This window comes from Salvelinus alpinus, chromosome 8 (genome assembly GCF_045679555.1).
Source record: "Salvelinus alpinus chromosome 8, SLU_Salpinus.1, whole genome shotgun sequence".
NCBI lineage: Eukaryota > Metazoa > Chordata > Actinopteri > Salmoniformes > Salmonidae > Salvelinus > Salvelinus alpinus.
The window spans coordinates 44,690,681-44,717,596 of NC_092093.1; the positions used below are offsets into that span (position 1 = coordinate 44,690,681).

At 42.2% G+C, this 26,916-nt stretch overlaps 2 protein-coding genes across 3 annotated transcripts in view; one reads left to right on the top strand and one right to left on the bottom strand.

Moving 5' to 3' along the window:
- The window catches only part of LOC139583198 (radixin-like), a 57,576-nt gene extending 53,074 nt beyond the window's left edge, over positions 1-4,502 (top strand). For both annotated transcript variants that reach the window (XM_071414029.1, XM_071414028.1), the window contains exons 13-15: positions 1,614-1,706; positions 1,950-2,234; positions 2,523-4,502. In XM_071414029.1, the coding sequence (XP_071270130.1) occupies positions 1,614-1,706; positions 1,950-2,234; positions 2,523-2,687 (543 nt within the window). In that variant the 3' untranslated portion in view covers positions 2,688-4,502. The remainder of the gene's footprint in view (positions 1-1,613; positions 1,707-1,949; positions 2,235-2,522) is intronic.
- A 201-nt stretch (positions 4,503-4,703) lies between these two features.
- LOC139583199 (synaptotagmin-like protein 3) lies at positions 4,704-26,699 on the bottom strand. Its single transcript, XM_071414030.1, has 16 exons — positions 26,577-26,699; positions 18,612-19,186; positions 18,083-18,298; positions 17,781-17,848; positions 11,556-11,607; positions 10,716-10,782; positions 10,530-10,608; positions 10,036-10,157; positions 9,545-9,667; positions 9,071-9,243; positions 8,388-8,490; positions 8,089-8,256; positions 7,843-7,951; positions 7,625-7,730; positions 7,065-7,270; positions 4,704-4,962 (listed from the first exon to the last, which is right to left on the bottom strand). The coding sequence occupies exons 2-16, from the start codon at positions 18,707-18,709 to the stop codon at positions 4,874-4,876; spliced, it is 1,779 nt and encodes a 592-aa protein (XP_071270131.1). The 5' UTR covers positions 18,710-19,186; positions 26,577-26,699; the 3' UTR covers positions 4,704-4,873.
- Between the last annotated feature and the right edge of the window lie 217 nt (positions 26,700-26,916).

Consider the following 26,916-nt stretch of genomic DNA (forward strand, 5'->3'; position numbering starts at 1 on the left):
CTCCACTCTGGTGCACCCAATGTGTACTGCACTGACACAAATGACTGCTCATTGGTTGAAAACAATGTAATAAGAAGAAGATTGTGGGAGCTGTACTGTTAGATTTCAGTGCAGCTTTTGATGTTATTGACCATAACCTGTTGTTGAGAACTTGTAGTTTTTCAACCTCTGCCATTTTGTGGATTCAGAGCTATATCTCAAAGAAAACCCTCTGTTCTATTAAATGGAAGCTTCTCTAATGTCAAACATGTAAAGTGTGGTTTACCACAGGGCAGCTCTCTAGGTCCTCTACTCTTTTCTGTTTTTACCAATGACCTACCACTGGCATTAAACAAAGCATGTGTGTCCATGTATGCTGATGATTCAGCCATATACACATCAGCAAGCAGATGTTGAAACTTGTTTTTGAGTTACAGTATGTTTTGGAATGGGTGGCCAGTAATAAACTGGTCTTGAACATCTCTAAAACTAAGAACATTGTATTTTGTACAAATCATTCCGTAAGTTCTAGAACTCAGCTGAATCTACTAATGAATGGTGTGGCTGTTGAATAAGTTGAGGTGACTAAATTACTAGGTGTTACCTTAGATTGTAAACTGTCATGGTCAAAACATATAGATTCAATGGTCGTAAAGATGGAGAAAGGTCTATCCATCATAAAGAGACGCTCTGCTTTTTTGACACTATACGCCACAAAGCAAGTTCTCACAGTTCCTAAGAGTTGAGGAAAGACTGACCGCTTCACTTCTTGTTTTGATAAGAAGCATTGTGTTTGAAATTCCAAATTGTTCGCATAGTCAACTTACACACAGCACTGCCACACACACTTACCCCCCCGGACATGCCACCAGGGGTCTTTTCACAGTCCCCAGGTCCAGAACAAATTTCAAGGAAACGTACAGTATTATACAGCACCATGAATGCACGGAACTCCCTTCCATCTTATATAGTGCAAGTGAACAGCAAACCTGGTTTAAAAAAACAAAGCAACACCTCACTGCACAACGCCGCTCCCCCATGTGACCCACTTGTGTGTGTATGTACTGACGTATGTGTAACTGATAGATGCACACACACTACATGCAAATGTTTTTACATGTATATACATTTTAGTCTTTTGTCTGCAATGTATTTCTCGTTGTCTCTCCCCAGTAAGACTATCTGTCGCCATTTGCCGTCGACCAATGGGGGTCCTAGTAAATCACATCAAACGACGGTGGCACACACTGAAAACATTATACCTCATCACCAGATTATTAGCCCCAGCACATGTTGAGACAGACTGGCCTACTCACTCTACTGCACCACAGTACTCTCAGCTTCTCTTTTCTCTCTTCTGGAAGGTGACTTATACACTCCCCACACAGTGTCCATCCATCTCTATCCTACTATTCACCTTTTACTCCAAATGTCTAGCCCTTCCTAAAACGTGTAGTCCTCCTCCACACTCTCCTACACCCCTCTTTCTCTCCATCCCCTCCCACAGACCTGTAGTCCTTTGTCTACTGTATCCTGACTGTCCGTGGCCTGTAGCCCTCCTCCGTCGTCCTCCTTCTCTCTCCCAGATGTTTAAGTCCTCTCCCTCCTCTCCTGTCTTCTGTTCTCTCCATCAGGCCGCGGAGCTGGCCGAGCACACGGCTAAGATCGCCCTGCTGGAGGAGGCCAAGAGACGCAAGGAGGAAGAGGCCGACACGTGGCAGCACAGGGTGAGTCGCCCACACACACACACACACACACACACACGTGCACGCGTGAACAAACGCATGCACACCTATGTATGCACCCACAAGCACGCACAATTGGATGTGCAAACACGCTCGCAGGTGCCACCACACCACACACACACACACACAGTCACTTAATATTGAAGGTTGCATTGTAATGTGGGGCATTCTAGGGTGTTCTGTATTAATAACTTCTGTGACCACCATCCCTCTCCCTTCCCGCAGGCCCAGGAGGCCCAGGAGGACCTGCTGAAGACCAAGGAGGAGCTGCACATGGTGATGACGGCTCCTCCTCCTCCGCCCCCTCCCCCCATGTTTGTGGAGGAGCCCATGTTCGTGGACAACCACGAGGTGACGACTCCGGCAGAGGAGCAGAACGACCACGACAGCGAAGAGAACAACAGCACATACAGCGCTGACCTGCAGAACGAGGGCTTCAACGACCACCGCCTGGAGGAGGAGCGTCTCACTGAGGCCGAGAAGAATGAGCGCGTGCAGAAACAGCTTATGGTAAGAGAGAGGAGTTCGCAAAAGAGCTGTGTGAGTCTGCAGGGATCGGCTGGTTGGTTGAGAGGTTGAGTGATCGATTTGATTCGCTCATTAAATCATTGTCTTGAGTTTTGTATTACTAGTAGCACATCAACGTATCTGCTGTGCTAGACCCACCCTATTCCCAGGGTGAGCTTTCCCCTCTAACTCTGAGTACCGAGTTAACTTGTTGTCCTCTTGTTGACTTAAAGTATGTCCTTGGTTTGTTCCTACCTTGTTTACTTCTTGTTGACTTATTCCTCCTTGCAGGCCCTGAGCTCGGAGCTGGCCCAGGCGCGTGACGACACTAAGCATACCCAGAACGACCTGCTCCACACAGAGAATGTGCGCGCCGGCCGGGACAAATACAAGACCCTGCGGCAGATCCGATCGGGCAACACCAAGCAGAGGATCGACGAGTTTGAGGCCTTATAAGAGGGCCCTTCCTTCCCAGGCCACGAGGGCCTCACAGCCACGTACCCTTTCTGAATAGTGTCTGAACTCATCCCCTCCACTGCTACACGCACACACAGACACAGACACACACACGCGCAGACACGGAGACAGACACACGTGCACAAACATTTGACATTTTAGTCATTTAGCAGACGTCCTTATCCAGAGCGACTTACATTTAGTGAATTCATCACACCTACAAGAGCAGTATAAAGAGTGAGTGACACACTTTTACTACAGTAGTTACTCCTTAGCTCCCTAACTTACTTCTTTAATAAACTGTCAGGCGGGGGGGGGGCTTTTCAAATTCGTGTGTGAAAACTTACTAATGCCAAATCTTCTTTCCTTTTAGCATAACAAATCTTCTTTGTGTTTTGATTGTAATGTAATTTGATGCGATCAAATCAATCACCATTGTTTTTAACCAAAGGTGTGATAATGAGTAGTGGCACTAAACCCTCACTTTTGATGTTTCGTAAATGTTGTGTGAATGTTGAAAAAGAGCAATATGTTGTTTTTCAAAGGGACCACTCGGAAAGGGGGAAAATACAGTATAATGAAACTCTTACTCTCAGAAAAGTGTACTATGTTCTGTTTTTCCATTATATTTTGAACACTTCATTTATGTTTAATATTGTAGCTTGCAAATCATGAATAGTTTAATATTTATACGGTATATGGATCATTTAATCTTGGTTTGTATATTTTTGCTATTCTAATGATCATGAGAACATTTTACATGTATCAAAGGTTCTATATCGACCAAAATAATTGTTTCATAAGGTTTTCTTTTAGATCATTAAATTAAAGAGATTTATTTGTATATTATTACAACTTTTTCTTCTTAAATGGCTGCATTGGACCTTTTTATCTCAATCAAATTATTTCTGGGTATCAATTAAGACTGTGATTGTTTTAAATTAATATGGTCAAAAATAGCTTCAAAGATCAATTTCTCAAGCAACAATTTTGCTAGGACTGTCTGGGAGTGGTCTGAGTGGAGACCGAAAACTAGCTTTTGGTTTGGAACTCTTTCTTATTGGTCTATTAACTAATTTACTGCATGGTGATGTCACCATGGAAAGGCCAAAGCTCCATCCCACCAAAATAGGCTGAAATTTCAGATGGTCTTTTCAAACTGCTTTTACACTAAAAGGGTATTATCATTTTCACAGTATTATTCCAACCTCCGTGTGGAAATATATATTTAAAACACAGGGAAATCACATTTTTGACTGCACTGGGTCTTTAATTAAATATTCTGTTGCATGTCATCAAATCAGGATAAGGAGATCCTATAGGTACTTTAGATTTTTGCCATGCAGTTCACGGTAGCTAGCAGAATTTCAGAGGCATAGATGCATCTTCTCCAGGAGCACTGTGCTTATACAAAAACATTTACATTTATCCTTTTTTCCCCCAATCACGCCACTCTTTAAGTGAGGGATGAGAGGATGACATGTTTTTAGTCAGTATGTTATGACATCACCCAAAACTGGTTGAAACAATGTCATTACAACCAGAAACTAGTTGAAATGAAGTTGACATTTCAACCTGTTCAGCAAATGGTGGTGGTTGTAGCCCCACTAGAGGCCTTTTTTCTATTGGATGTTCCGCTTGAGGCTTCAGTCCCGTCTCGCCATTGACTCTCCTTTCTCTGGATGTGTACTAGACTAGTTTTTACTGACCTTGTAACCGATGACGATTCACAATGCTGCCGCTGTCCTTTATTTAAACTGGATTTTAAAACGAGGTGTTCAACATATTGGCAATAAAGATTATGATTACAGCGTCGTACTGTGATTTCACTTTCTGATTTTTTTGAGGCAAATGTTCCACTTTATTATCACAAACTCATAAATAGAAAGGACAAGAAGATAAGGGAAGTACAGTCACCTCACAATGACGCATGAAAGAAATGAGGTGAGCATGCTTAAAGCACAAGGCATATTCCAATCAAATACAATAAACATAGAAATATAAAAACAATAGGTTTCATTTTGAGTGGAACATCCCTTTAATACATAAGTCATCAAATGGTACATAAATATCTAACTGGAGGGACTTTCACAAAGCGAAGGCCTGGTAGTCAGTGCAAATGGAGTTAAAGGTAGCGTTAAAGTACTGAGACTGTTCATATGGGGCGACGGGCTTTTCTGTTGACATCATGTTCTCCTGTTGACATTGGCTTGCATGGGTAAACTGAAGTCATGCCACATGTTGGGCCTCTGCAGCACCAGTTGCCATGACGACCCTGGGAGACACAGGGTTAACAGAGTGCAAGGTCAGTGACATCAGTCCTTCCTAGCTTCTCACAAACAGGGAGAATCTCAATTGCATACTCCTCACCTTCTCAAAACCCATTGGGGAAGGTCAGAGGGGAGAGACCTCTAGCTTCCTCATCCACTGGGCTTTTAGAAAGAGGCAAGAGGTACAGTGCATTCGAAAGGTATTCAGACCCCTTGACTTTTTCCACATTTTGTTACGTTACAGCCTTATTCCAAAATGGATTTTAAAAAATGTAATCAATCTACACAAGCAAAAATAGTTTTTTTTATACATTTTTGTAAATTCATAGAAATTAGCAGTATTCAGACCCTTTGCTATGAGACTCGAAATGGAGCTCTGGTGCATCCTGTTTCCATTGACCATCCTTGAGATGTTTCTACAATGTGATTGGAGTCCACCTGTGGTAATTTCAACTGATTGGACATGATTTGGAAAGGCACACACCTGTCTATATAAAAGGTCCCGCAGTTGACAGTGCATGTCAGAGCAAAAACCAAGCCATGAGGTTGAAGGAATTGTCCGTAGAGCTCCGAGACAGGATTGTGTCGAGGCACAGATCTGGCGAAGGGTACCCAACATTTTCTGCTACATTGAAGGTCTCCAAGAACACAGTGGCCTCCATCATTATTAAATGGAAGAAGTTTGGAACCACCAAGGCTCTTCCTAGAGCTGGCCGCCCAGTCAAACTGAGCAATCAGGGGAGAAGGGCCTTGGTCAGGGAGGTGACTAAGAAACTGATGATCTCTCTGACAGAGCTCCAGAGTTCCTCTGTGGAGATGGGAGAACCTTCCAGAAGGACAACCAGCTCTGCAGCACTCCACCAATCAGGTCTTTATGGTAGAGTGGCCAGACGGAAGCCACACCTTAGTAAAAGGCACATGACAGCCCGCTTGGAGTTTGTCAAAAGGCACCTAAAGGACTCTCAAATCATGAGAAACAAGATTTTCTGGTCTGATGAAACCAAGATTGAACTCTTTGGCCTGAATGCAAAGCGCCATGTCTGGAGGAAACCTGGCACCATCCCTACGGTGAAGCATGGTGGTGGCAGCAGCATCATGCTGGTGGGGATGTTTTTCAGCGGCAGGGACTGGGAGACTAGTCAGGATGGAGGGAAAGATGAACGGAGCAATGTACAGAGAGATCCTTGATGAAAACCTGTTCCAGAGTGCTCAGCATCTCAGACTGGGGTGAAGGTTCACCTTCCAACAGGACATCAACTCTAAGCACACAACCAAGACAAAGCAGGAGTGGCTTCGGTACAAGTCTCTGAGTGGCCCAGCCAGAGCATGGACTTGAACCCGATCGAACATCTCTGGAGAGACCTGGAAATAGCTGTGCAGCGATGCTCCCCATCTAACCTGACAGAGCTTGAGATGATCTGCATAGAAGAATGGGAGAAACTGCCCCAAAACAGGTGTGCCAAGCTTGTAGCATCATACCCAAGAAGACTCGAGGCTTTAATTACTGCCAAAGGTGCTTCAACAAAGTACTGAGTAAAGGGTCTGAATACTTGTGTAAATTTTATATTTCTGTTTTTTATTTATGATAAATGTGCAAACATTTCTAAAAAAATGTTTTTGCTTTGTCATTGTGGGGTATTGTGTGTAGATTGATAAGGGGGGAAAAAACAATCTAATCCATTTTAGAATAAGGCTGTAACGTAACAAAATGTGGATAAAAGTCAAGGGGTCTGAACGCTTTCAGAATGCACTGTATGCAATTGAGATTCTCCCATAGTTTTCTACATAGACTCCCCAGAGAGAGCGGGGGATGGATATGCAGAAGAGGGTTCCCTCAATACCTATAGAAATAGGTGAAACCCGTTTCCTCAGATGGCTTTTCTCTAAATTCTATTAGTGTGATTAATTCAATTCTCATTGATGTTTGACTCAGACTGTCTGACATTTTGGAGAACTGGAGTTGGTAACTTCTATTCGATTTCATCCCCTTGTATAGGCCTGGTCAAACTTTTCCAGTTAGGCCCTTTACTTTTCATGCAAACTGATTAAAATCTACTGTATAACTGTAAAGGTAAACCAGTCATTGACAGAAAGGTAGCCATCTTACCAGCTTCCATTCTAACCCAGCCCAGGAGACGGTCTGAGAAGGTGAAGGGGATATGGTTCCAGAGGTCCAGCTCCAGAGTGCAGATCTGGAGGTCGTAAGGTGTGACCCTGCTGAAGAGCAGCGGGTGAGACCACTCTGGACTGGGCTTCTTCTTCAGGACAGGGGTCCTCTGGACCAGCTCCCTGGAACCGGGGAGAGTCAAGCACCTAAAACACACACAATATAAAGATAAATATATAGATGAAAACATTTTGTTCCATCCTCAAAATCCGATTTCCTCTAACTCTAAACCTAATTCCTAACCACTAAACCCTTACGCTAACCTTAATTCTAACCCTAATTGCAACCCTAAACCTAACCAGTAAACTTAAAATAGCTTGTTTCCTCATTGGAATGTGGGAAATGTCCCCACGACTGAGAATTTTCCTTGTTTTACTCTCAACACACACACACACCTAACTGTATAGTAGATGAACGCACATAAGTAGAAACAAAAATACACCAGTACACACACAACGATATCGCACCCCAGCCAACCCACACACTAGTCATATATTTACCCTTTAACATAGGTGTTCTGACAGGTGTTTGCTTTAGTGGGTAGGTTTTTGACACCAGTGACGAGAACAGTCAGTTGGCCAACGTCATGTGGTCCAATGTGAACCTCTGTGTGGAGAAAGAAAGAAAACAAGCTAATTTCAATATAAGGGATCACCTGACCCCTACTGCTGTGAAAACACAAGCGTGTGAGGCAATGAATTGTAGAGAGCCAGCCTACCATCTGTGTGGCAAACCCAGGACGGCTGGGACATGGAGCTGAACTTCACTCTGACCAGGAGTTCTCCTGCTGTATCCTGCTCTACTCTACTCCTTTCTGGGCTCTCGGGCTATAGAGAGAGAGAAGAGACATACCTGTTTTTTCCCCCACCTAACCAACACTGCTAACCGTGTTTAAATACATTTATTTATAGATATCAAAGGGTATTTTGTGAACGTTGCTTAATGATCAGCAGTTATAACCTACCTTGGGACACAGGGGGTACCAGCTGGAGCCCTGGGTGGTGCTCTCCTCAAACATCCACCCCTCCAGAGGGACCAGAACCTCTCCCAGAAACACCTTCTTCAGAGTCCCAGAGTGCCACACAGACACCTGCAGAGTACTCCTGGACAACAGGGGGCGCTCCATCTGGCACTGTGTATCAGGGAATACAACACATCGGTGGGTGAAATACAGGGGATTCCTTAACAGTGCAGACTATTTCACTATTTTTACTATATTTTGTAGTGTTTCCTAATGAATATGACAGAGATTTTTCTCCTTACCTGTAAAACTTCATTATAAATGGGATCCGTCGTGTTCCTCTTGACAGTCGTCTTCAGTTTGCTGCTCGGAGACTTCTCCGGCAGTAGATACACTTTTACATACCTGCCCATGAGGGTTACATACAGTACAAGATAAGGAGATCTAATATGCTAATGGTTCACAATACAACAGAGAGTAATAATCTGGTATCATAGGCATAGAATTACTAGAATGTGCCTCCCCATTCAAGTCAACGTTCCCATGATGGGTAGACCATCTATTTCTATCACAGGAGGTTGGTGGCACCTTAATTGGGGAGGACGGGCTCATGGTAATGGCTGGAGCAAAATCAGGAGAATGGTATCAAATACATCAAACACATGATGCCATTCCATTCGCTCCGTTCCATCCATTATTATGAGCCGTCGTCCTCTCACCAGCCTCCTGTAATTTCTATGATGTAGTGCAGGGTTTCCCAAACTCGTTCCTGGGCCCCCCCCCCCCCCCCTGGGTGCACATTTTAGTTTTTGCCCTATTACTACACAGCTGATTCAAATAACCAACTCATCAGCAAACTTTGATTATCTGAATCAGCTGTGTAGTGCTATGTCAAAAACCAAAACGTGCACCGGGGTGGGGGGGGTGTTGCCCTGGACCCGAGTTTGGGAAACCCTGAACTAGTGTATTGAGTAATACTGCTTACGGATGACACTTCTTCCTCTTGACATCTCCGTGGGCCAAGTTTCTGCAGCCGTTGATTGTGATCTCCAGGCAGGAAGTGCTGTCGTTGAAGGCAATGGCGAGCTCTAGCTCTCCCATCACACTGCCGATCTCCAAGAGATCACAGTCTGTACCAGTGCTACTAGCACTACTACCCTGTAATACAGATGAAATGTCACATTACAGCTTTAAAAGAACGCTATGACAGCAGATAGGCTATGCAGGTCTATTCTGTAATTAAGCATGCGGATGTTTTGGATGCATTCCTCTCTCGCTTCTCTGCCAGATTTGCAAGATATGAAAAAGACATGGTAACCACATAACAAACAGTAACAACAATCTGTATCTGATCAAATGTCAAATAAATTGTGAAGTTACAGGATGTTTTGCATAAGCTGCTATGTCACAAGGTTTCATATTCATTTCTCTCTCTTCATCATTAGGCCACTCAACTGACCCTCTTTCCCTCTAAGTACTCTGAGCCGAGGGAAATGTCCTCATCAGCCCCCGATGAGGAACCGCTTTGGTCATCATTCCGGCTCTTCCTGAACAGGTTGGGAAGACTGGGGCCTTTGGTTAGCTGTGAGGAGAGAAGTTGTGTCTGTTATAAATTGCACACTTTTTTAATTCATATTGTGGTGAATTCGGGGGGTAGCGCCACCAGGACTTGAACCCGGGGACCTGCGTCTGTCAGCCCAACATCTGAGCCATTACACCAAGAGGTTTGAACCTCTTGATAAAGGTCACAAGGTGTCACAGTTGCTGCTTTCCTAAAGTCTCTCCTGTCTGAAATAATTGCCAGTGTCATAATATGATAAATATCTCACTCACATGTGTGTGGGGGGGGGGGGGGTCTTTTTGCTTCACCTCTTTTATGTGGACTCTTACAACAGAGTGTAATACTTTTACACACAGTTGAGGGGTTGATATTGATTTGGTTTCTCTTACATTGGTGGATTTGTTGATGTTCGTGTCAGAGAGGCTTTTCTGGCCAGCACTCTGTCCCCGGCCGTTGTACACTGTAAGCAGATCCTGTTCCACTCGCACATCCTCCTGTGATCTGGAGAACCCTGGAACCCGAAATGTAGGATAAATAACACACACAGACAGACCGTCTCCATGCATAATGTAGCACTTCTGACGTGCTGCTTGTGAACAAGCCACACTATAAATATCATACCTGATCTCGTTGCCTAGGTGCAGTTTCCTTAGCACCGTGACTATGCATAAGGATAGCTTATCAACATTACGATACGTTTTTGTGATAACGTTCAGAGGAAATGTGTCGTTGTTTTGACACCTCCTTTATTGGATCTTATTTTTCTCCCCAAGATGTACTTCAAATGACCTAACACAGATTCCAAGATCATTTCATCTCTTAGTAGAAAAGCCTTGTTCTGCCAGAGACCTTTCCTTCGTCGATACTGAAACGGATCACTTACTTCTCATGTGGCTGGTGAGGGAAACCATCAGATCCTCCATAGACTTGGTGAAGGGTTTTTTCATGGAGTTATTCAGTCCCTAGATATCATCAAATCACTAAATTATTGATAAAACATTTGACAGACCAAATCAGAATTGTGGTTTATGAAACAAAACAGAATTTGGATATCTTCATTTGACCTTACCCCTGATCTGCTAACGGATAGACCATCGTAATAGGGTGGAGGGGTTGGCGGCACGACTGCTATATAACTAGAAAATGAAACGCACACAGAGAATGCAATTTACAGTTATATGACACTGTATTCATTGTTTTCACCTGCCCCTATCCATACAATGCACTGTTTTCCCCACCAATTTCTAATGAAATTACATGTTTTTATTATTGGTCATGTACACTGAGTTCACAAAACATTAAGAATACCTGGTCTTTCCAAGACATAGAATGACCAGGTGAATCTAGATGAAAGCTATGATGGCTTATTGATGTCACTTGTTAAATCCACTTCAATTAGTGTAGATGAAGGTTAAACAAGTTAAAGAAGGATTTTTAAGGCTTGAGACAATTGAGACGTGTCTGTATGCCATTCAGAGGGTGAATGGCCAAGACAAAAGATTTAAGTGCCTTTGAACGGGGTATGGTAGTAGGCGCCAGGCGCACCGATTTGTGTCAAGAACTGCAACGCTGCTGGGTTTTTCACGCTCAACAGTCTCCCCGTATGTATCAAGAATCGTCCACAACCCAAAGGACATCCAGCCAACTTGACACAACTGTGGGAAGCATTGGAGACAACATGGGCCAGCATCCCTGTGGAACGCTTTCAACACCTTGTAGAGTCCATGCCCCGACAAAATAAGGCTGTTCTGAGGGCAAAAGGGGAAGGTGCTCCTAATGTTTGGTATACTTAGTGTACATATCTGCATCCATCTGTGTCTATATCTCTTCCAGACTGTATGGTCACATAATACAGCAGCATAGAATACGTTTGTGTAAATGAATAAATGAAGACCGCTCATCAACTTACCTCAACCTCTGGTAGGACTTCAGTAGTTTCTCCCCAATAGTCTCATGCATATCTGTAAAATATTAGAATATTGCTATAGCTGCCAACAGTAGTCCACAGATGGCTGTTTCTATCATCTTTTGCCATTCTACATATTTTGCCATGCGACAGAGAGAACATTTTTGCAGTTTTAAAACTAACTTCATGCAATTCTACTCATTTTGCTGCAGGGCCCTAAGCGACACATACAGTGCCTTCAGAAAGTATTCATACCCCTTTAATTTTTCCACATTTTGTCGTGATTAAAATGGATTTGTCATTTTTAGTCAATGGTCTTAACAATTTTTATTTGTTATTTTTATAAAACACCACTATATCTACGTTTTCAACCTCCTGAGTCAGTACGTGTTAGAATCATCTTTGGCAGCTATTACAGCTGTGTGTCTGTCTGGATTGTGCAACATTTGCCCATTTATACTTTACAAAATTCTTAAAGCTCTGTCAAATTGGTTGTTGATCATTGCTCGACAATCATTTTGAGGTCTTCTCATAGATTTTCAAGTAGATTTAAGTCAAAACTGTAACCTTTAGACTTTTACTCAAGTATAATTTTACTGGGTGACTTTTACTTTTACTTGAGTCATTTTCTATTAAGGTATCTTTACTTTTACTCAAGTATGACAGTTGAGTACTTTTCCCACCACTGCATATCAGTACATACTCTACACACAAGTAGGTCTCATGGGGGAGAGGCGTTGTGATGTGTTTCTTTAATAATTTCTAAACCATGTTTGCTATTCACTTGCACTATATAAGATGGAAGCGAGTTCCATGCACTCACGACTCTGTATAATACTGTACGTTTCCTTGAATTGGTTCTGGTCCTGGGGACTGTGAAAAGACCTCTGGTGGCATGTCTGGTGGGGTAAGTGTGTGTGGCAGTGCTGTGTGTAAGTTGACTATGCAAACAATTTGGAATTTCCAACACATTAATGTTTCTTATAAAAACAAGAAATTATGCAGTCAGTCTTTCCTCAACTCTCAGCCAAGAAAGACTGGCATGCATAGTATTAATATTAGCTCTCTGATTACAATGAAGAGCAATACACCCCACTCTGTTCTGGGCCAGCTACAGCTAAACTAGGTCTTTCCTTGCAGCACTCGACCACACGACTTGACAATATTCAAGATAAGACAAAACTAGAGCCTGCGGGACTTGGTTTTTGGAGTGTGGTGTCAAAATAGCAGAGCATCTCTTTGTTACGGACAGACCTCTCCCCATCTTTACAACCATTGAATCTATATGTTTTGACCATGGCAGTTTACAATCTAAGGTAACACCAAGTAATTTAGTCTCCTCAACTTGTTCAACAGCCAGACCATTCATTAGCAGATTCAGCTGAGGTCTAGAACTCAGGGAATGGTTTGTACGAAATACAATCCTCTTAGTTTTAGAGATGTTCAGGACCAGTTTATTACCGGCCACCCATTCCAAAAGGGATTAATTGACTTCATTAGCTGTGGTTGCTGATGCGTGTATGGTTGAATCATCAGCATACATGGACACACATGCTTTGTTTAATGCCAGTTGTAGGTCATTGGTAAAAATAGAAAAGAGTAGAGGCCCTAGAGAGCTGCCCTGTGGTACACCACACTTTTCATTTTTGACAATAGAGAAGCTTCCATTAAAGAAAACCCTCTGAGTTATATTAGAGAGATAGCTCTGAATCCACGATATGGCAGAGGTTGAAAAACCTTAACATGTTGTTGCGAAAACATATGTGTTATGGTCAATAATATCAAAGGCTGCCCTGAAATCTAACAGCACGGCTCCAATAAGGTTCTTATCAATTTATTTCATTTCAACCAATCATCAGTCATTTGTGTCATTGCAGTACATGTTGAGTGCCCTTCTCTTTAAGCATGCTGAAAGTCTGTTGTTAATTTGTTTACAGAGAAATAGCATTTCCAATGTTTCCAACAGTTTGCTAAGAGCTGGCAGCAAGCTGATAGGTCTGCTGTTAGAACCAGTAAAGGTCGCTTAACTACTCTTGGGTAGTGGAATGACTTTGGCTTCCCTCCAGGCCTGAGGACAAAAACTTTTACCTCTAGGCTCAGATTAAAGATTTGACAGATAGTTGACTCTGTAGACACTCCTACCATCCTCAGTAGCGTTCCATCTAAGTTGTCAATGCCAGGAGGTTTCTCATTATTGATCAATAACAATAATTTTCCCACCTCTCCACACTAACTACAAAAATCAAACTTACAATACAATGTTTTTTTATGCATGAGTATGATTCGTTGTTGGCATTTCCTGCCTAAGTTTACCCACTTTGCCAATTAAGTCATCATGAAAATAATTGGCAACATGAAATGGTTTTGTGATGAATATGCCATCTGATTTTATCTTTCTGAACCTAATTTCATTTAAAGTACTCCAAGTTTTTCCCATCATTCTTTATATAATTGATCTTGGCTTTCTAATACAGTTTCTTATTTTTGTTAAGTTAAGTCACAAAATGTCTCAATTTGCAGTAAGTCAACCAGTTAGATGTGCAGCCAGACTTAGCCACTCCTTTTGCCCCATCTCTTTCAACCATACAGTTTTTCAATTTTTCATCAATCCATGGAGCCTTATTCCGTATTTATGTGGAAAAATGTAAAAGGATTTGTCCGCCATTATTGCGGCACTGGTCTGGCTGTAACGCACACTGTATGTCTAGTAACGTTAATTTTAAAAATCTAACACAGCGGTTGCATTAATAACTAATGCATCTTTCATTTGCTGTCCAACCTGTATTTTTTAGTCAAGTTTACGATTAATTATCGATTAGATTAGGTGCCTCTCCAAGATGGCACCGGCCAGAATGCATGAAATGTTGCTACTGGTCACATTGTATAACCACGATTTGTGCTGCTAAATATGCAAATTTTCGAACAAAACCTATATGCATTGTGTAATATGATGTTACAGGACTGTCATCTGATGAAGTTTATCAAGGTTAGTCAAATTATATATCTTTTGCTGGATTGTTACAATCGCTAACATTTGCTGCTGGTAAATGCGGTTGTGTTTCTGGCTATTGTGGTAAGCTAATATAATGCTATATTGTGTTTTCGCTGTAAAACACTTAAAAAATCGGACATATTGGCTGGATTCACAAGATGTTGGGCTTTCATTTCCTGTACGCTGTGTATTTTTCAGAAATGTTTTATGATGAGTAATTAGGTATTTGACGGTCTCTGTAATTATTCTGCCTGCATCGACGCTATTTCAGATTGCAGCTGCAATGTAGAACTGTGATTTATACCTGAAATATGCACATTTCTCTAACAAAACATATGCTATACAATAAATATGTTATCAGACTGTCATCTGATGAAGTTTTTTCTTGGTTAGTGGCTATTTATATCTTTATTTGGTTGAATTAGTGATGGCTACCTATGCAGGAAAAAAATGGTGGGAAAAAAAAGTTGTGTCTTTTGCTATGGTGGTTAGCTAATAGAAATACATATTGTGTCTTCCCTGTAAAACATTTAAAAAATCGGAAATGATGGCTGGATTCACAAGATCTGTATCTTTCATCTGGTGTCTTGGACTTGTGATTTCATGAACATTTGATTATATGATATCCCTGTAGCTTTAGGCTAGGCTATGCTAGTCTGCTTTTTTGATGGGGGGGATCCCGGATCCGGGTTTGTGGCTAGTTAGAGGTTAACAGTTCTGACAGTCAGTTTCTTAACAGGTGCATGTTTATCAATAATTATAAGAAGTAATTTCATCATCCACAGAAGAGTCACAGCAAAATATTTTGTATGATCTCTTATACACTATTTTAGGCCTAGCTTTTGGAACTTTGACTTTCCTGGATATAGCCACCATATTGTGATCACTGCATCCAATGGGTACGGATACAGCTTTAGAACAAAGTTCTACAGTATTAGTAAAAATGTGATCAATACATGTGGATGATCTTGTTCCTGTAGTGTTAGTAAATACCCTGGCAGGTTGATTAATAACTTTTACCAGATTACAGGCACTGGTTGCGGTGAGAAGCTTCCTCTTGAGTGGACAGCTTGATGAAAACCACTCAATATTCAGGTCCCTGAGAAAGTAGACTTCTCTGTTTACATCACATACATGATCAAACATTTCACACATTCACTTGGTGGCCTATATAGCAACACCCCAAAAGAAAAGGCTTTAGATGTGCCAGGTGAACCTGCAAACACAACACTTCAATAACACTTGACATGAGATGTTCTCTAAGTATTACAGGGATATGGCTCTGAATATATAGAGCAACACTTCTCTCATAAGCATTCCTGTGTCTTCTATAGATGTTATATCCTTGTATTGCTACTGCTGTAACATCAACATTAATTATCTAAGTGAGACTCAGAAATGTATTATATATTCATGTTGTCTGATGAATCTCCACCTAAATCTTCCTGTGGTCCATCTTCAGTTTCTCCAAGATCATTCCCCTCACTTTGTCCTCAGACTCTGTCCAGGTCTCATGTGGAGATTCTGCAATTCCGTCCTCAACAATGTTGTTTCCGACTTGATTGTCCCTCGACATAGTCATGGATTCCCATACAGAACTGATGTCCTCTCTCAATGACTTACAGACTGTTGTCATCTTGCCATTCTGTTTAAACTCATCGAGCTGACCCTGGGAGAACTGCAAACTGTTCTTCAGGTCCTGGACCTCTTTGGTCACGTCGTCCATTCTTTTATTAGTTTATTAGTTGACACCAGTATTTGGACACAACACTTCAAGCTATTTTCTTGTTGTTGTAACAGCTGCTTGTGGAACTATTTTTGTTTGTTTAAAAGATACTTCACATGTGATAGATAGACACCATTGTCTTCAACGGTACTCCCACGGGTTTTGGTCATTGTCATGGTAGCAACGTAGGTTACGCTATTAATCCTCGCAGTTCCAGACCGTGTCGCGGTCTGCGTTCAAGCCCTCAAGAAAACCCAGCAAACTTGATAAGCAGCTAGCAAGCTGCTACGCCAAGCAGCTCCTCACATCCGGCCTTAGTCAGCAGGCTCACTGGACAGATAGTAGCAGTCCCAGCAACTGATGCCAACAGCATCATGGGATCCAAACTCAAAAGGTAGCTAGCTAGTAACTAAACTTTCTCAATAGACTTTCAAAACAACAAACCGAGCTCTTCCCCTAACATAAACCGAGCTTTTCCCCTAACATAACGCTTTGTATTCAGGACAAAGAAGTGTATTGCTTTGCCACATTTTTTAAATGTTTTACTTTAGTGCCTTCTTGCAAACAGGATGCATGCTTTGGAATATTTTTTATTCTGTACAGGCTTCCTTCTTTTCACTCTGTCAATTAGGTTAGTAATGTGGAGTAACTACCGTGTTGTTGATCCTGTAACTGTTTTAAAGTCACCATGCCTCATGCTGAAATCCCTGAGCGGTTTCCTTTGTAGTGACTGGGTGTATTGAGACACCATCCAAAGAGTAATTAAAAAATTCTTCATGCTCAAAGGGATATTCTATGTCTGTTTTTCTATTTGTACCCATCTACTAATAGGTGCCCTTCTTTGCATGGCATTGGAAAAACTCCCTGGTCTTTGTGGTTGAATCTGTGTTTGAAATTCCCTGCTCGACTAAGGGACCTTACAGATAATTGTATGTGTGGGGTACAGAGATGAGGTAGTCATTCAAAAATCACGAAAGACACTATTGTTGCACACAGAGTGAGTACATGCAACTTATTATGTGACTTAAGCACATTTTTCATTAATTTGTACAAATTCAGAAAAACGTCATTCCTCTTTGACATTATGGGGTAGGCCAGTGACAAAACCCCCCCCCCCCCCGCTGTTTAATACATTTTAAATTCAGGCTGTAACACAACACAATGTGGAAAAAGTCTAAGGGTGTGAATACTTTCTGAAGGCACTGTATGTTGCATATGTCTAGAAACAGCACTGAGTACACACACAATTTAATATTGCTGTTATGGACTTTCTCCCACTCTCCCAGGCGATGTCGTAGCAGAGAAGCAACAATGCATTATTTAGTCAAAGTCAGCTGATGTAGAAGATCACGAAGAAAACAACTGAAAATACGTCTTCCCGTATGAGGTATTATTTAACAAGTAATGTATAGCTGTATTTGTTGGTATATAAGGCATATTATTTATGAGTGAATTAGTATAGGAGGAGGAGTATAGGAGTATAGGAAGTATAGGAGTATAGGAAACAAACCTGCATCAGGTGGAAATTTCTTGGCCCTCTCTTCCACAAACCACTCCCCAGACCTGAACTTCACCTCTCTGAGAAGTGGATTTTAGATTAATTAACCTTTGTTTAGACTACAAAGGAAATACTGTACCTTTTGTCAGTTAATTCTCTTAACAAGTTAAAACGCCTTAATCATTGATAAGGATTAGAGGATAACAACAATATAAATGTTAGTCTATATTACAGTCAACCACGGTTATAGTGCTGACATTCTATGTTACGGCGCTGACATGACATCTATGCTATGGCATTGACATGCGTCCTACCTGTAGGCGTGGCAGACGGTGCACTTCCAGTCCAGCGCGGACACGCCCACGCGGCACTTGTTGCAGATGCGGTGACTGCAGCCTCGGCACACAGCGCCCGAGTTCCAGAACTTGCCCAGTGGCCTCTGACAACGGGCGCACGTCCTCTCGCTGTATTGCCGGGCAAAACTCTTTGCACCTTTCCTCCGGATGTCCTGTAGTTCCATCTTCAGCCTCCTGTAAAAGCAGATGGTGGCAGGTGGAGTTACAGTAGCAATGGCAGTGCTTTAACAACTGTACTTTACAGTCCTCTTTACATCCGTATTTTCTGTACATTTCTGAAGTAGCTGCTTTGCTGCATTCATTCAAATTGACTGCCTCATATCATTTCTAATAAACCATAAAACAACAACTATGAATCCTATTTTGAGGGGCACCATTGTTATTGTCACCACAGATCCTAAAAACCCCTCAAAGGGGAGTTGTTGTACAGTGTCCATGCAGTAAATGTGAAACACTTGGCTTAAGTAATGTGAATAATATTGCTTACCTGATCCTGTCCTCCTCCGTGCTGCGCAGAAGTTTGTCCCTCTGAAGAACCTCTAGAACCTTCTCTCGTTCCAGAGCCTTGAGCAGACTCAGATCCATCTCGAAAAATGGGTCTCTTTCTCTCTCTCACTTCCACTGTGTACTCTTCTTCTTTTTCTTCTTCTCTCTTCCCCACTCTACCTCTCTAGTCTCTCCTTTTCTCTCTCCTCCCTTTCTTCCACCTTCTGTTTCTTTCTATAGGGTACCGGATGCTTCTGCAAGCTGGACAAAGTCTTCACTTGTTACCAGACTGAGGGCAGAATGAAGGTCATGTTCATTTCGCTGCACAGTCAAAGACATCCCCTCTTCCGTCACGATATTCACAGAAGCTCTCTCCGCTTCGCATCACAGACCTCAATATGGATTGGTCCTCAATGTTTCCTCTCCGGTGACCCGCCCCACCTCTTACGCGCTGCTCTCTACCCCCTCCATAGTGTTGCACCCATCTAAAGAGTGACAGACAGGGAGCGTAAACTTTGACCTATAGTTGCAGGGATCCTCTTCTCAAAGTCCGATGGCTGATGTACACTTCGCTCACTAGGACAAGAAAAGAGCAACCAGTCAGTCAGTCATTGCAGTCCTCCCAATAACGGCCCACTCACTAAGGCAGAACAATGAAATACCAACAGAATTACAATGTCATATGATACACTTTAGAATTAGATGCTGTGCATAGAAAGTGCTACAGTATCAGACTCATTTGATAACCAATTGAACGTATCTCCCGACTCGCGACTCCTGTACATTCATTTCCTCCTACGACGTCAAAGTCACAGTGCTTTGCTCAGAATAGTAAATCACATTTGGTCCGGCCACAGGGCCCAGAACGCTCCTCTCACAGCAAGCTGCCTGCCGCTGTTACAGTACTGTAGCAATGCTTCATTGAAGGCAGCCCAAAGCAGGACCACACACACACACGTCAACCAAATGCCAACCGCTGCATTATTAACGATGCATCTATTTTATTTTCTCAGAGCGAGTATATTTTTGTTTGGAAGTGGGAATGTGAAGTATGGAGAGAAAGGGGGAAAGTGCTTATCAGTGACTGGATGCCACCCTGTGTTGGTAGATAAAGGTCTGTCTCTGCCATTTTCCAGGGCAGCAGAGGGCCACTGTAAACAATCAGTGTCAAATGTGATTAGGGCCCATAGGGGAAGCAGCAGTGTCTTTATGTCCAAAATGGCACCCTATTCCCTACATTGTTCACTACTTTTGACCAGAGCCATATGGGCTCTGTTCAAAAGAAGTGCACTATATAGGGAATAGGGTTCCATTTGGGAAGCTTTATCCTTATGTCTCAGAGAGGGAGTGGACAGGAGACTCTGACTAGTTATCAACCTTATATGCTTTTAAAGGCAGGCTGCACTTTGTCCATCAGTGGTCAAATAGGCCTTTAAAGTCTGTAGCAGAGAGCGTATAACAAATCAGTAGCAGCTTTGTTTTCTTCTATCAAATCATGTTTAATGATTGAGCATTATTTAAATGTTTCAAGACAGTCAATGGTATAATAATATAGTTATACTCCAGTTGTTGCTATGCAAACATATCTCCCACATTGTTTCTTTGGGGTGCAGGGTGTTCAAGTTGGGTTTGTAAAGTTCTTATGAGGCATTTTCAAGAGCCGCGGGAGAATGTAAAAAATACTAATAAATTCAAATAAAAAATATATATTCAGAACATATTCAGACCCCTTGACTTTTTCCACATTTTGTTACGTTACAGTCTTATTAAAAAATGGATTAAACCGTTTTTTCCCCTCATCAAACTACAAATAATACCCCCACAATGACAAAGCAAAAACAGGTTTTTAGAACTTTTATCAAATGTATTTTAAAAAATACAACTGAAATATCACATTTACATAAGTATTAAGACCCTTTACTCAGTACTTTATTGAAGCACCTTTGGCAGCGATTACAGCCTCGAGTCTCATGGGTATGACGGTGCCTGCTTGGCACACCTGAGTTTCTCCCATTCTTCTCTGCAGATACTCTCAAGCTTTGTCAGGTTAGATGGGGCGCATCGCTGCACAGCTTTTTTCAAGTCTCTCCAGAGATGTTCGATCTGATTCAAGTTCGGGCTTTGGCTGGGCCACTCAAGAACATTCAGAAACTTGTCCTAAAGCCACTCCAGTGTTGTCTTGGCTGTGTGCTTAGGTTCATAGTCCTGTTGGAACAATGACCCTTCTCCCAGTCTGAGGTCCTGAGCACTGTTGAGCAGGTTTTCATCAAGGATCACGCTGTATTTTGCTCCGTTCATCTTTCCCTCGATCCTGACTAGTCTCCCAGTCCATGCCGCTGAAAAACCTCCCAACATCATGATGCTGCCACCACCATGCTTCAACTGTAGGGGTGGTATTGGCCAGGTGATGAGCTGTGTCGGGTTTCCTCCAGACGTGACACATAGCATTCAGGCCAAAGAGTTCAATCTTGCTTTCATCAGACCTTGTTTCTCATCATCTGAAAGTCCTTTAGGTGCCTTTTGACAAACTCCAAGAGGGCTGTCATGTGCCTTTTACTAAGGAGTAGCTTCCGTCTGGCCACTCTACCATAAAGGCCTGATTGTTGGAGTGCTGCAGAGATGGTTGTCCTTCTGGAAGGTTCTCCCATCTCCACAGAGGAACTATGGAGCTCTGTCAGAGTGACCATTGGGTTCTTGGTCACCACCCTGACTAAGGCCCTTCTCCCCTGATTGCTCAGTTTGGCCAAGTGGCCAGGTGGCCAGCTCTAGTGTCTTGGTGGTTCCAAAATGATTCCATTTAAGAATGATGGAGGCCACTGTGCTCTTGGGGACCTTCAATGCTGTAGAAATGTGTTGGTACCCTTCCCCAGATCTGTGCGGCCAATTCTTTCGACCACATGGCTTGGTTTTTGCCTTGACATGCACTGGTGTGTGCCTTTCCAAATCATGTCCAATCAATTGAATATTTTTTATTTATTTTATTTCACCTTTATTTAACCAGGTAGGCTAGTTGAGAACAAGTTCTCATTTGCAACTGCGACCTGGCCAAGATAAAGCATAGCAGTGTGAACAGACAACAACACAGAGTTACACATGGAGTAAACAATAAACAAGTCAATAACATGGTAGAAAAAAAGAGAATCTATATACAATGTGTGCAAAAGGCATGAGGAGGTAGGCAATACATCGAATAATTACAATTTAGCAGATTAACACTGGAGTGATAAATCATCAGATGATCATGTGCAAGTAGAGATACTGGTGTGCAAAAGAGCAGAAAAGTAAATAAATAAAAGCAGTATGGGGGGTGAGGTAGGTAAATTGGGTGGGCTATATACCGATGGACTATGTACAGCTGCAGCGATCGGTTAGCTGCTCGGATAGCAGATGTTTAAAGTTGTTGAGGGAGATAAAAGTCTCCAACTTCAGAGATTTTTGCAATTCGTTCCAGTCGCAGGCAGCAGAGAACTGGAAGGAAAGGCGTCCAAATGAGGTTTTGGCTTTAGGGATGATCAGTGAGATACACCTGCTAGAGCGCGTGCTACGGGTGGGTGTAGCCATCGTGACCAGTGAACTGAGATAAGGCAGCACTTTACCTAGCATAGCCTTGTAGATGACCTGGAGCCAGTGGGTCTGACGACGAACATGTAGCGAGGGCCAGCCGACTAGGGCATACAGGTCGCAGTGGTGGGTCGTATAAGGTGCTTTAGTAACAAAACGGATGGCACTGTGATAAACTGCATCCAGTTTGCTGAGTAGAGTATTGGAAGCAATAATATGCCACAGGTGGACTCCAATCAAGTTGTAGCAAAATATCAAGGATGATCAATGGAACAGGATACACCAGAGCTCAATTTCGAGTCTCATAGCAGAAGTTCTGAATAGTTATGTAAATAAGGTATTTCTGTTTTTTAATACATTTGCAAACATTTCAAAACACCTGTTTTCACTTTGTCATAATGGGGTATTGTGCGTAGATTGATGAGGGAAAAAAAGTTATATAATCCATTTTAGAATAAGGCTGTAAAGTAACAAAATGTGGAAAAAGTGAAGGGGTCTGAATACTTTCTGAATGCACTATATATAACTATGTGTATACAGTTGAAGTCGTAAGTTTACATACACCTTAGCCAAATACATTTCAACTCAGTTTTTCACAATTCCTGACATTTAATCCTACTCAGAATTCCCTGTCTTAGGTCAGTTAGGATCACCACTTTATTTTAAAAATGTGAAATGTCAGAAAGATAGTAGAGAGAATGATTTATTTCAGATTTTATTTCTTTCATCACATTCCCAGTGGGTCAGAAGTTACGATACACTCAATTAGTATTTGGTAGCATTGTCTTTAAATGGTTTAACTTGGGTCAAACATTTTGGGTAGGCTTCCACAAGCTTCCTACAATAAGTTGGGTGAATTTTGGCCCATTCCTCCTGACAGAGCTGGTGTAACTGAGTCAGGTTTGTAGGCCTCCTTGCTCGCACACACTTTTCCAGTTTTGCCCACAAATTTTCTACAGGATTGAGGTCAGGGCTTTGTGATGGCCACTCCAATACCTTGACTTTGTTGTCCTTAAGCCATTTTGCCACAACTTTGTAGAATAATAGTGAAGAAATCAAAACTTTGAAATAACACATATGGATTCATGTAGTTACCAAAAAAGCGTTAAACAAATTTTTGAGATTCTTTTTATTCTTCAAAGTAGCCACCATTTGCCTTGATGACAGTTTTGCACACTCTTGGCATTCTCTTAATAATATCATCTTTGTATCTCAGAATCATTGTAATGTGGTTAACCTTAAAAGTCTAAATGAAAATTGTTAAAATCTAAAAGATAATATTCAACCAGAGAGTGCCCTTAGATCGTGGGAAAAAGCCGTACTTGACAGTTGCTCTTGAATCATTCCCACGGTGAATGGCTATGCCTGCTACGCTATGAAAACCCACACTCTTGCAGAGACTTTGATATCACCGTTGCAATTGATATGGTTAAAACGTGGGGCACAACTTTCACTGGGGACATGGGGGAAATGGCCCCCCCACACATTCTGAAATTGCATTTTTGTCCCCCCCAGTTTTATCATTGAAATGTGATACAAAATGAGGCAACGGTGTAGTTTAGGACCATGCGTACGTCTCCGAGCGGTCGGGTTAAATTATGTTCCCCCCCACTTCTAAAACCAAAGCTGCACCCCTGGTGAAAACAATGTCTATGTAGAGGCACAGAAAGAAGCACAGAAACTCACATCAGTACCTTTGTCAGATAACACTGTTAAACTTAGAATTCATGCTATTGCTAGCAATCAAGAGGAAACTGACTGAACGACTCAAAAACTCTCCAGCTTATGCTCTCCAAATTGCCTGTTAGCAAAACTATGTGGCGATGTGGGATCAGAGCATGACAATGTTCTATTTCACACCGAGGCTTGGTGGTTATTGAGGGGGAGTGTTGGAACAATTTTTTGCATTGATAGAGGAATGGTTGTCATTCACAATTGATGTAAAAAATAAATACATTTTTTAAAATAAAAAAATAAATTAAAGACTTGGTTGACTTTCTGTGTAATGAAAAGAAAATAACAGAAAACAGCATCAGTATGTGTCCCGCAAGAGTGATGACTGCTCACCTCCAATGCTTGGAAGAGCACTCTGGGAACTACTTCCCAATTCGTTTGACTGTGATCCTAGTTCAGTTGACATGCTGGTAAGTGGAATTGAACAGTTGATCGAGCTGTCATGTGACCAAATGCTGCAGACAACGAATTCCCGGGTCCTTACGAAGGAGTTTTGGTTCCTGACTCAAAGGGAATATACCCTGCCGTCTCCCTCTGATCATTAATGCAGAGTTCAAGACACCTGGGAACTCGGAACTGGGAACTCGGAAATCTCTAACTTCCGACTTTAGTGCGTTCAAGACAACTGGGAACTCGGAAAGAAACAAGCTCTGACTGGGAAGATTGTTTTGAAAGGTCATCCAACTCAGAATTCCAATTCGGGTACTCTGGCCTGTTTCTAGAGCTCTGCCTTTCCGACCTAAAGATCACTAAAGCCATGATTTGACCTCATATTTCTCAGAATTCCCAATTGTCTTGAAAGCACCATCAAACTCATGGTAGGCTAAACTTCGCCAGCTCATATCTGTGTGAAGCTGGACTCTGTGCTCGTGTCTGCATTAAAACTAAATATCGATTCAGGTCGGATGTGACTGCAGAGATGAGGTGTGCGCTGTCGACCACTTCCCCTAACTTTGTGAAGCTCCGACGTGACATGCATCAAGCACACCCATCTCATTGGTGGTAGTGAGCTAAGAGATATTATCTCAGACTCATTTGCAATTGACTGTCACAGCCCCACAATAAATGTATGTGATGGTGAGTTGAGAAGGCGATCAGAAGTACTGTTAGAATGTTTCCAATTGACTGCCATAGACACAAGTAAAAAAGTAAACTGTCTGTTAATAACATATTTTTTCACATGGTCGGGGTCGCAAGAATTTTCTGATTTCAAAATGGGGTCGAGGGCAAAGAAAACTTGGGAGCCCCTGCTTTAGTCTGACTTCAATGCCATTGGCAGTGCTACATTTGAGTGGCAAATGTCAGTCAGTTTCTGACTGACATTTTAACTGTCATGGTGAAGTGCACTAATTTCATGAATACAGGCACAAGTTAGACCACCATGATTCAGCTTAAGTGTGGTTAAACGGGGATGATGACTTCCCAGAAGTGACAGTGACCCGATCGCATACCACCACAGTAGTGACAGTAAGAGGACACCCCTGACTCTGTGTGTGTGTGTGTGTGTGTGTGTGTGTGTGTGTGTGTCTGCTGTGAGAACTGCACTAAATGCACATGGGGCCCTCTGACACATTTCCCTAGCAGATAGATGTTTCCTGGAAGCCCTGAGTTAGCTTGCTACTAACCAATACAGGCACCACTCAACTCTGCCAAAGATATGTACATAGCAACAGAGAACTCCACTCTTTCTACATATTCACAGATCACCATGGATTCCAAATAAAGATCCTCGGAATAGGTTGCATTTCTCACCCAGGGTTGGGGGAAATTCCTTTTCAATTCACTAATTTCCCACCAGGGAAATGGAATTGACCCCAACACAGTTCCTCCCACAAGAGGAGCTCCTAGCGCAGTATAGTCTGTCTCTGTCTGACCCTTAGTTAACCATTGCCTCATCACTATTGAACGCTCTTTGATCTCAAAGTCTGTACCTATTGTCTGGTCACACAGTCCAAACAGAGCTTTGTGACTGTGTTGTGACTGTGTGACCTGTCTGGTACTGCTAGTGTTTGGTCAGCTGAGGCAGTCCTGGTCACCTTCCCTTGCAGCGTCCTTTGTGAGCTTCGCAGATAGCCCCCACATTTCCACATACATTTACAATGATAACATTCACTCAACACTCATACAGAACTATGGCCATTGATCTCTGTGTACGCTAGACAATGGAAACATCTGATACCTAATAGTAACCTACCATTCAATAAAATAGTCAATCCTTTCCCCCATTGAAATGATTGATCGCTGGCATGCTTAAAGTGTTTAGTAGGACAATGGAGATATTTAATGGTATGACTTTGACAACACAAAGTGATATCAAATTTAACAAGCACAATAGAAATCTACGCATTGCTTTGCACCAGATTGAGAATAAAATAAAATGTCAAACACAATGCTCACAGCCATTAAGACAAATCCTTGCCCTTTAAATACTGTTGGTCATGTACCTCTTTAGCGTACTGCTGAACATTGCAATAACGAAATACACAGGAATGACAGTCAATCAATAGGCCTAAACTGTGGATGCCACTGGAAGGATTGACTTCAGCAAAGTTTAAGCAGACTACCAAGCTGAGGAGTTCACCTCAAGGAATAGGCTAATTTCTTTATTTTATCTACAAAATGCCATTATGGCAAACTAATCTAACAATACAAATCAAATGGTGGCACTTACTGAAGAACAGTTACCAGCTGCGTGAACCGTGTCCTCCTAAAACAGCATCTCCCCCAGAAAGTGAAACTGTCAGATGAAGACAGGGTCTTACCTCGGTGCAGCGTTGTGCTTATGAGTGGTCACCCTGAGAGAGACAGATTCTTATGAAGAGACAATCAAGGCAACAGTGGAAACACACATCACTTTTTGCTTCCTTCCTTCCTGCTGTCACACAACTGCAGCCTTTACAGAGCTGAGGTGAATGAGGTTTGTTGAAGTGGACGAGTGTGCAATTTCATCTTCCTTTTATTTTCTTTGAGTGCCAGGGGGCTGCTGAGTGTAGCAGTGGCAGACGTCAAAT

Coding starts and splice junctions, on each gene's coding strand:
- LOC139583199 (XM_071414030.1), bottom strand. CDS start 18,709: ATGGATCTGAGTCTGCTCAAGGCTCTGGAACGAGAGAAGGTTCTAGAG. Junction 11,608..17,780: donor GAAATTTCCACCTGATGCAG/GTTTGTTTCCTA, acceptor AATATTTTACAG/ATATGCATGAGACTATTGGG. Junction 8,257..8,387: donor TTTATAATGAAGTTTTACAG/GTAAGGAGAAAA, acceptor CCTGATACACAG/TGCCAGATGGAGCGCCCCCT.